This window comes from Rhinopithecus bieti, unplaced genomic scaffold (assembly GCF_001698545.2).
Source record: "Rhinopithecus bieti isolate Rb0 unplaced genomic scaffold, ASM169854v2 scaffold_788, whole genome shotgun sequence".
NCBI classification, from domain to species: Eukaryota; Metazoa; Chordata; class Mammalia; order Primates; family Cercopithecidae; genus Rhinopithecus; species Rhinopithecus bieti.
The window spans coordinates 403,132-413,440 of record NW_016803416.1 but is presented as its reverse complement, the minus strand read 5'-3'; the positions used below and the strand labels follow the sequence as shown (position 1 = coordinate 413,440).

The following is a 10,309-nucleotide window of genomic DNA, read 5'->3' as shown; positions in this document are numbered from 1 at the left end:
TTGGAAATATAAATTCTTCAACTACTAGAATTGAAAGAGGAAGTTTCTTCTGTCATTGTGAAAGACGGACTGCCTCTTTTTTGTCAAAAGCCTTCTAGAACTAACTATACGATTTTTTAAAACTGTTTGCGCATGTTTGAAGGTGGGAATGGGACCAGAGAGGCAACAATTTTACCTGGAAAAACAACCCCCCAAAACCGTTTAGTAAGTAAAGTGAATACCATCATACCTAAACCCATTCACTGTTTTTATTTTTTTTATTTTTTATTTTTTTGAGACAGGTTCTCACTCTGTTGCCCAGGTTGGAGTGTAATGATGCAAACTCGGCTCACTGCAACCTCTGCCTCCCAGGTTCAAGCGATTCTCATGCCTCAGCCTCCTGGGTAGCTGGAATTACAACTGTGCACCATCATGCCCAGCTAAATTTTGTATTTTAGTAGAAACAGGGTTTTGCCATGCTGGCTACACTGGCCAATGTTTTTATTTTATATTTAATTTTAGCTAAAACGTATGGGTTCATGTACAAAAATAAGTTTGGCCTTCTTATACAAATACTTCTAGCCGGGCGCGGTGGCTCAAGCCTGTAATCCCAGCACTTTGGGAGGCCGAGACGGGCGGATCACGAGGTCAGGAGATCGAGACCATCCTGGCTAACATGGTGAAACCCCGTCTCTACTAAAAAATAGAAAAAACTAGCCGGGCGAGGTGGTGGGCGCCTGTAGTCCCAGCTACCCGGAAGGCTGAGGCATGAGAATGGTGTAAACCCGGGAGGCGGAGCTTGCAGTGAGCTGAGATCCAGCCACTGCACTCCAGCCTGGGCGACAGAGCCAGACTCTGTCTCAAAAAAACACAAAAAAACAAAAAACAAAAAAACAAATACTTCTAGTTGTAAAAAATTCATTTTCACACTTGACTGTCCTTAAAAGTATCCAAAGCATTCATTCTCCTTCTGCATTCTGCTTCTCAGAAAGTACTTTTGAGTTAGATCTGTTCCGAATTCTTTTTCTTTTTCTTTTCTTTTCAGAAGCAGATGACTGTGTGTCCGGTGCCTTTTTCTTTTTCTTCAAACAGCTAAGAGGATTGGGACCACTTATTTTCTTGTGCTTTTTTCTTCTTCTCTGTTCAGGGTTTTTTACTAAACCCTGTTCCTCTTTGAGATGTTTGATACTTTCTTTCTCATGCACTGAGACAAGCTGACCTGACTCCACCGCTTTTACAAAGGCAATTGTTTTGGGAGAAGGTTTGTCCAAAACCATAGTGTTCTGAATAATAAACATGAGAGGAACTCCAGGCTCCTTCTTTACTTTCATAGACAAATTCTGATCCTATTTAAAAGAAAACAGAATTATTTAGTTCAAATGTCAATTAAGGTACCTGAAATAGGTTTTCAAGAACTGTATTAAAAATAAAAGAGCTCACAGATTCTATTTTTCAAATGAGTAAGCTTCACTTATTCATCTGAGTAATGGGGTATATTTTATGATAAAGGAGGAAAACATAAAACTGAGCACAGTGTTAGTAGCAACTGTGTAAATTGGATTTCCTGATACTCTAGAGCCACATATTACAAACTAATGCAAAGGTAAATGTGTTAAGTGGGTTTCTCCTGTTTCCACTCTAAGATATTCTTTGGAAAGGGTCAAGAATGCTTGAAGAGGTTAAAGGAAAAGAAAGTAGTAATTAGCTACTCAGATTCTAAATTCAGCTCTGCCTCTGTGTAATTTTATAATTCTGATAATCAAATCTGTATGTATGTGAACTTAATATCACCCCCGAAAGTCTCTCTTCTCCTGCCTTCAAGAAGATGGGAATGTTTTTCTTTAAAAGCCTGAAGTATTCCATACTGTTGGTACAGTCTTAAGCAGTATGAAACATGACTGAGAAACAGTATGAAATCCAGGAACATGAACAAACATTAACAGAATATAGGAACTTTGCTCTACTTATCTTCCCTTCAAGAACCCTACAACAAATCATCACATCTCATGTCAACAATTTCTCGTTTTAAAAAAAGAAACTTCTGCCTGTGTCCAGCATGATGGCAAACGCCTGTAATCCCAGGTATTCAGGAGCTGAGGTGGAAGGATCACTTTAGCCCAGGGGTTCGAGACCAGCCTAGGCAACATAGTGAGACCCTCAAGTCTCAAGAAACAAGCAAACAAAAAAAGCAAAACCAATGAAACATTAAAAACAACAACAACAACAAAAAACCAACCTTCCACTACTAAAAAGAATATCACATGCTTAAAGTTTTCCTCAAATTATCAAACGACAATTGCTTTTACTGACTGCAAATTAACTTAGAAGCCTGTATTTTTAAAAGTCTAATCACTCTAACTTTTTTCTGATTATAAATAGCTGCATATGAAGTATAAATAGAAATGGTTAAAATTGCCTGTGGTTTTAAAAGTAGTATCACCTGTGTTGCCACAAAATAATGATGAGGATTTCCCTCTTCAACCATGGAAAGCAGACATTCTGATCCGCTCACTGCATTCTTGAAATGAGGACAATTTCGAACTTGGCATTTTTGTGCAATCAATTTTGCCCCATATAAGTCGTTTCCCAACGTTTCTAACTCTTTTAACACACACCTGAAAAGAAAAATTACAGCAGATACATTTCAGTTGTTTACATAAAGTGTAAAAAACAATAGTCAATTTTTTGTTAAAATAAAACTATGCTGTTACAATCTAAATTTGTCACCTGGTAACCATTTACTTTAAAAGATGACTTGAAAAATGCATTTACCAAGTAGGAAGAACAACAGTTAAAATTTACTGAGCACTTATTATGTTCCATGCAGCATGCAAATTGCTCTTCACATAAATTCTTGCTTAATCTCAAAATAACCCTATGAAGTTAGGTCACTTACCTTGAAATTATCCTTATTTTAGAGCACCTCATTCTGAGATTTCAAGTCACATGCCAAAGTTCAAGTAACTAGTAAGTGGTACCGAGACTTGTAGTTTGACAACAGCTCCCTTGTCCCAACCACAGTGTAATAAGCTTCTGCTTCAAGTACAAATTGGTACACTTTCAAAATATTTTCAATTCAGAACAGTAAAACTTCTCACGTCATCAAGTTGTTTTTAAAAAAACATTCAGTCATATGAGTTCCTCGACCCTAGCCAGCCTTTGCCAGATTCTTTCTCGCCTCATCTCCTTTATCATCTTTCTGTTTTAAGAAGATTTTGCCGCTTTAGTCATTAGACTTGACCTCTATTTTGAGTACTGCCAGCCTGTGGATATCCCGCCATCAACTCTTCAAATTCACCATGTCTAAGATCAAACCACTTTCCTGCATCCATATTTATCCTCCAAGACTTGCTATCTCTTTGAAATTATTATTTTCCCAGACACCCTAGACAGAAATCAGAAATCACATTTGACCTTCCTGCCCTTCTTCACCCATACTCCTATGCCATCAGTTGCTCGACCTATCTATCTCAGTAACGGTTCTTTGGAGAACCCTTGGGTTCCTGCCTTTCCTCTCCCAGGTTTAGGCTCCCCTTACTTCTTGATTGAACAACCGCAATTCATGCCTTTGCTCTCCTGTTTCTCCTATTTACCCTTCACATCACTGCAGTTACCTTTTCTAAAATAAAACCCAGGCCTGATGACATTCTCCTGTTCTACCTCATCAGTTAACTCCACGTATCTTCAAACCTTCTACCTCTGTAGAGACCTAACTACTAGTGGCTAAGGAATATATTCCACTGAAAAATGAATGACCTGATTTCTTAAAAACATAAATTGCAACATGTAAAGGGAGGGAAAATTGTTAAAATATTTAAAAACTGCCTGGCGTGATGGCTCAGGTCTGTAATCCCTTCGCTTTGGGGGGCTGAGGTGGGTGGATCACCTGCGGTCAGGAGTTCAAGACCAGCCTGGCCAACATGGTGAAATTCTGTCTCTGCTAAAAAATACAAAAATTAGTAGGGCATAGTGTCACACATCTGTAATCTCAGCTACTTGGGAGGCTGATGCAGGAGAATCACTTGAACTCGGGAGGCGGAGACTGCAGTTAGCCATGACTGCACCACTGCACTCCAGCCTGGGCAATAAAGTGAGACTCCATCCCAAAAATAATTTAAAAAAAAAAACTTAAGCGACATAGAAATCAAATGTAATATATGTATTTAGTTTGAATCCTGATATTTAAAAGGCTTCTTTCTCTTTTCAAGATACATGCCAAAGAACTGATAGAATAATACGCTCCAAAGTAACCCATCAGTAAGGAGAGGTGAGGGATTCAACAAGATTGGCCATGTTAGTAACTGCAAAAGCTGGAGAGAGGTTTCATTATATTATTCTACTTTTGAGTTGTCTGAAAAATTCCAGAGTTAAAATAAATTTGTTAGAAAAATTGCTGTAGAACATAATTTTATGTGGCACTTCTCAATCTTTTTAATATCATAGCACTGTATTCAAAATGTTAATATTTCTATGGCACACAGGAGTATATGGACAAATTGCTTGTAGACAAAAGCAATCAATTCAGGGGCAAAGACTACTGAAGGATTTGTTAGCCCTAAAGACTAAGAGGATCAAAACTTTGGGGGTATCTGTAACCCAGCCGAGACACTGCTTGAGAAATTCTGAACAAATACAGAAAGCTGTTCATTAAGTAGTGGTATGTGAGAAAAGGAGACTATTAACACGGTATACACAGAAAAAGCCCATACTTTGTTATGGTTGTAGTTAGAGATGGGGGTTTCCCTATGTTGCTCAGGCTCACCTCAAACTCCTAGACTCAGGCAACCCTCCTGTCTCAGCCTCCTGTGTAGCTGGGATTACAAGTGTGAGCCACCTTGTCTGGCTTAAAAGTCCATTCTTGTGCTTGTGTGAGTGTGTATAAAGAACTGGATGGATGACACTGCACATGTTAACAGTGATTATTCGTGAGTAGTGGCATTATGACTCATTTTAATTTTCTTTTTTTTTTTTTGCTTTTTAAAAAGTAAATATTCTACAACGAAAAAACTACTAAATTTCTTAATAGTTCTTCATGGTCTAGCCTCAATTTGCCTTCTTCCTAGTTTCATTCCCAAATATATTCTGTGCTGCAACCTCTTTCCCAGGCATTTCATAACTCCATTCTGTGTGAAGAGGTCTCCACAAGAAGTGTCATTCTTTTCTGTCATTCAAAATAGTTCTTCCCCTCAGAATTGAACAAGTGAATGGGCTCAAATGTTATCTGAAATCTGTCACAATTCTCTCCTCCCCCATCTTCATCCCCACAAGCTTCCATCCTAAGTGTTCCCACATTTCAGTGAAGTGGGGAAACATCAGACCTCGAGTGAAAACACATCCACTGCGGACTGACGTATGCACTTTACCGGCCATGAGGGAGCAGTGTGTGGCATATAGGGGGTACTTAATAAAGCGAGTTGAATAAACAAATGTCCTTGGGCAGATTCCTTAATCTCAAGTACTGACTTTTTGTCTTGGACATCAAAGATGGTAACTCAAAGATTCACTGTGAGGCCTGAACAGTTTTGGTTTAAACTAAGAAGAGCTATGCAAATGACGGCAACCATTTGAAGAGGGGTACACTTTGGATACCGAAAAATGCTCTAGTACGCTATACTCGTTTGAGCTTACAGCAATCTTATAAGCAGTTATGACCTCTATTTTACAAATGAGGAATCCGAGGCTCAGACAGGCTATATAACTTGACCGAAATCACAGAGCTGGTAGGACTGGGATTAAGATTCGAAGTTAGATCTTTCTGCTATAATGTGCTCTCATTCACCAGGCTAACGACACGTGATATTCACAGGGCACTGTCCAGTCTGCCTCTATTATAGGTATTCGCCGGACCACCTTCACCTCTCCACTTAACTGTCAACTCCACGTGGGCGGGGCGTTTTGCCCCTCCTGAGCTCGCAATGAAGGTCTGTGGGCAAGGGCCTCGCCTCTACAACACCCGACGGACCCCCTGTGCCTCCTCCCCGGCCCCCCGGGCCCACCTTGTGGTGCACAGCTGTGTCTCCCCCATGAGGTAGCGGGGCAGCTGCTCTCGCAGCTGGATGCGGCCCCGCAGCGCCGCCTGACAGAAGGTGCCGTCCAGCAGGATCTGGTACGGCTCGCGGACTCCGAAATTATTGCGGAAGAAGCCAAGATGCTTCTTGGCATGTTTCTGCCTTGTGATCTTCATGCCTGGCTTACCGGGACCAAGGCCACCGGACCAGGAAGCATCAGCAAACGCCTCACGCACGACCCAGTACCCTCAATGCCAGTTTCACCCGGAAATGAAGTGCCTTTGGCGCCGGAAGCAAACGCCCCTGTCTTCCGGGCCTGCCCACTGGCTTACGTCATGTCCAGACTAGCGCGCGCTTCCACCGCGGTGCCCGCGCTTAAAGGGGCGGTCCCTTAGGGCGGAACTTGTGCGTACGCGGGAAAATCGCTGGGGTGAGCGATTCCGCATGGGGGCGCACATGCGCAGTCTGGGGCTACGGCAGAAGAAAATCACAGAATACATTTAGCGTGTTACCTACGTTTCAGAGACACGTATCAAGAGCTTCTCTGAAAGACTGGCAGTATCGTAGTAGTCAGTGATAATATTGAGGCTTAATATGTTCCAGACACTGTCCTGAGTGATTTACCTTACATTATTCCCTTGAATGTTTATAATTCCCAAGTGAAAGAAGAAAATGATATATTGGATAGCTATGAGTGGGGAGGTTTGTACTGGCTGCTTTCCCATAAAGAAATTAAGCTCGTTCACGAAGAGCACGTAGTTTGTTAGTGTTTGGAACCCAGTTTTCGTGCCTGAAGTTCAAATGTTCTTGCTACACCACCATAGAAACTAATGTCACTCATGAACCATTTGTCAGGGCAAAGGGTGCCACCATTTTGTATTTCCTCCTGCCTTAGGACTATCCTAAATCACTCGCACGGAGTGTTTTGGAAGAACTCTCAAGAGCTTCGTTTGCCTAGAGTCAGAATTCCTAACCTTGAGTCCTGGTTCTGCCACAAACCCAAGCCGTTTGATCTTGGGCAACTCCCCAAGAAAGCTGGGTTCAACTTCCTCACTGTCAAACTGGTTATAGGTCTAGATGAGTTTCAAGGACTCTTTTTATGGCTACAGTCTCTGACATAGGAAGACTACATACTGGGCCAGTAACAGGAAGGCACAAAGCTGAATGAAGGTTTAAAAATTACTTGGTCAATTTGATTAATGAGGAGAATGAATCAGAAAATTTCAAGTTCTCCCATGGCTAACTGTCGAGTATCTACTTCAAGGCAAAATAATCAAAGAATGGGGAGTATGGAATTTTGCATTTTTGTCCTGGCCTGGAATCTGTCCCAGATCTAGTTTTGGCTAAAGATTGAAAGGACCAGCACAGAAAATGATTTACAACGTGATTGAATGCATTGTTTGCGTTTGGGGTTTTATTTCAATATATAGGTTTATGAAATTGGAACTAAGATCTATAATGTTAGCCCTGACCTGAGTCCCAGCACATCACTTAGATGGTTGCTTTCATTTAAACTTAAAATAAATTTAGGAATTGGAAGCCATGAAAATTTTTGCAGGGTTGGATTCATGGTCTTTGAGTGTAATTGCTCAGTACTTTTCAATTTCAATCCTCTTTTTATCCCTGTATGCCAACTCTCTGCTCCAACTATGCGCCTACCACAGACAGAGAAACGAGATACCACCTGAGTCTTGCAAAACAGTTAAAACATTTTTTCTTAAATAGCCTCGGATTTATCTACCAGCTCCTTGGCCACTTTTCTGTACTAAGAAAAATGTGGTGCAGCACTAGGGATTTTAGTCTTATCTTAGTTTTCTGTTGTTGTTTTTTAATTTACCAAACTACAGCACATTTTGTCCCCCCAAGCTCTATGTATATGACAGTGCCAGTTTGCACCCTATCTTTATTATGAAAACATGAAGATGGTCTATAATGGTGATTATCAAGTTTAAAACAAAGTTTTTGGCCGGGCGTGGTGGCTTATGCCTGTAATAGCAGAACTTTGGGATCCTGTGGCAGGAGGATCACTTGAGCCCAGGAGTTTGAAACCAGCCTGGGCAACATAGGGAGCCCCTGTCTCTACTAAATTAAAAAAAAAAACGAAATGAGAAAAAAAATAGAGTTTTCTATTATAGCAGTGTTTCTCAAAACATGGTCCTGAGATATGCAGAAAAAGCTCTTAGTGTGCTTGTTTAAAATGCCCATTTCTGATTCAGAGTAAGTATTGAGGGAAAGGGGTACTATTCAGCAAGGAAGTGGCAATTATTACAATCTCCCCAAGTCATTATTATGCTCATTAGTGTTCCTGAAGGACCTTTTTTGTAATAAAGCATCGTTTAGTCAATAAGATATTTTTATTAATTGGTTCACTTAATACACTTTTGTTTAGATCCCAAATGATCTGTAATGGAAAATCAATATTTAGCCACAACCAAGGTGGAAGACAAATACTGCCATTATTGAATGAACTATTTGAATATAAATTTAAATCTGAAATTTTATTTTGAAAATTATGTCATTATTAAAATATTTAATATTCGTTGAAAAATTTTTGACCTTATACTGAAGGAACAATAATTCATAACAGCATTGGTAGCTTTTAGCTTTTTTCTCAAGTCAGTCCACTGGACATTTTCCATGCCAAATAGAAATCCACATTCAGCTGGAGTAAGTAGGCGATTAATTTATTTTTCTTTATTTTTTATGTTCTTCATTTTATTATGTCTGGATCAAATATAGTTTTATAATATTATGCTGTTGTACATGATTTTGAAGTTTTTTTCTTCATGAAATTTTGATGAAGCCATGTTGACATGAGAATAATTTATTTTTGAAATGTGTGACTAATTCCCAAATAGCACTTTCTCATGAAAGATTCATGGCCTAAATGGAATTAAACAGGTAAACATTAAACATAATTCATAAAGGTTACTTTGTTGAATTTCATCAATGTTAGTATAATTTTGTTTAATTTCATAAATGTTAGACAATTTAGCTAACATATCTATTGTGGTATTATTCTGCCTTATATTCATATCTAAATATTTATAAACATTTGTTAACATTCATTAGCTCAAAAAAAAAAATTTCTTCCTAACATTATCTAACATACTCTCTAAATAAATAATTTAGCTAAATAGATATTTTAAGACAACTTAGGTAAAGCACTCTGTATTTGAGGTCCTATGAGGTTCTTCGTTAAGATCCTCTAGGATAGGCTCTGTCATGGAATGCCTTACTGCGAAATTTCATATATGTCAGAAGGTGTTATGAAGGTCAGATATGGAGGTTGTCACCTTTTTAAACAATCTTTAAAATAAAATAAAATAACAAAAAACTTTATGTATTTCAAATTACAAAAATAACATATGCCTTTTAAAACAAGTGGAACAACACGAAGATAGTAATTTCTTCTCCCCTTCCCAGATAACACCTTGATGATCTATTATGTATCTTTCTGCAATGTTACCGTATTCACATATTGATATATCATATACATATATATACAATTTAATATTTATGTAGAGATACTGTTATGCAAAATTGAATCGCATTTTACAATTCTATACATTTGCTTTTCTCACCTAACAATCCTGTAGAAATCCCTACACACATCTCCCCAAAGTCAATTGGCAGAGTTCTCATTCATTATTTTTCATGGCTGCGTGACTTTTCTCACAAAATCACCAAGTATAACATAATAGATATGACACAGACTATGAATTTTCACCCAATATCTCTTCTCTTCTTTATAGGAATAGACTCCTGATTTTATTCTGGAGTGTAATGTGCCCACATAAGCAAATCCATTCCCCAGATTTCTTTTTTTTTTTTTTCTTTTCTTTTTGAGACAGAGTCTCACTCTGTCGCCCATGGTGGAATGCAGTGGCAGAATCTTGGCTTACTGCAATCTCCACCCCCTGGGTTTGAGCAATTCGCCTGCCTCAGCCTTCCAAGGAGCTGCGATTACAGGTATGGGCCCCCATGCCTGGCTAATTTTTGTGTTTTTATGTAGGGACCGGGTTTTACTATGCTGGCCAGGCTGGCCAGGCTTGTCTTGAACTCCTGACCTCAAGTGGTCTGCCCACCTTGGCCTCCCAAAGTGCTGGGATTACAGGCATGAGCCACAGCACCTAGCCCATTCCCCAGCATTCTGTGCAGTTAGGTAGAACCATGGGATTAAGTTCTAGCCAAAGATATGTAAGTGTAAGTGTTGCATGGAATTCTGGGAAGCCGGCTTAAAGGAAGTCAACTTAGCTTGGCAGTGGACACTTTTGTGTTTTATATTTCCTTCTTTCCTACTCCCCGGAATTTGGATGGGA

General features: G+C 39.4%; 1 protein-coding gene across 1 annotated transcript; it reads right to left on the bottom strand.

The window, feature by feature from the left end:
• Nucleotides 1–832: 832 nt before the first annotated feature.
• UTP23 (UTP23 small subunit processome component) lies at nucleotides 833–6,263 on the bottom strand. Its single transcript, XM_017882667.1, has 3 exons — nucleotides 5,976–6,263; nucleotides 2,420–2,594; nucleotides 833–1,325 (listed from the first exon to the last, which is right to left on the bottom strand). The coding sequence occupies exons 1-3, from the start codon at nucleotides 6,161–6,163 to the stop codon at nucleotides 939–941; spliced, it is 750 nt and encodes a 249-aa protein (XP_017738156.1). The 5' UTR covers nucleotides 6,164–6,263; the 3' UTR covers nucleotides 833–938.
• Nucleotides 6,264–10,309: the final 4,046 nt, after the last annotated feature.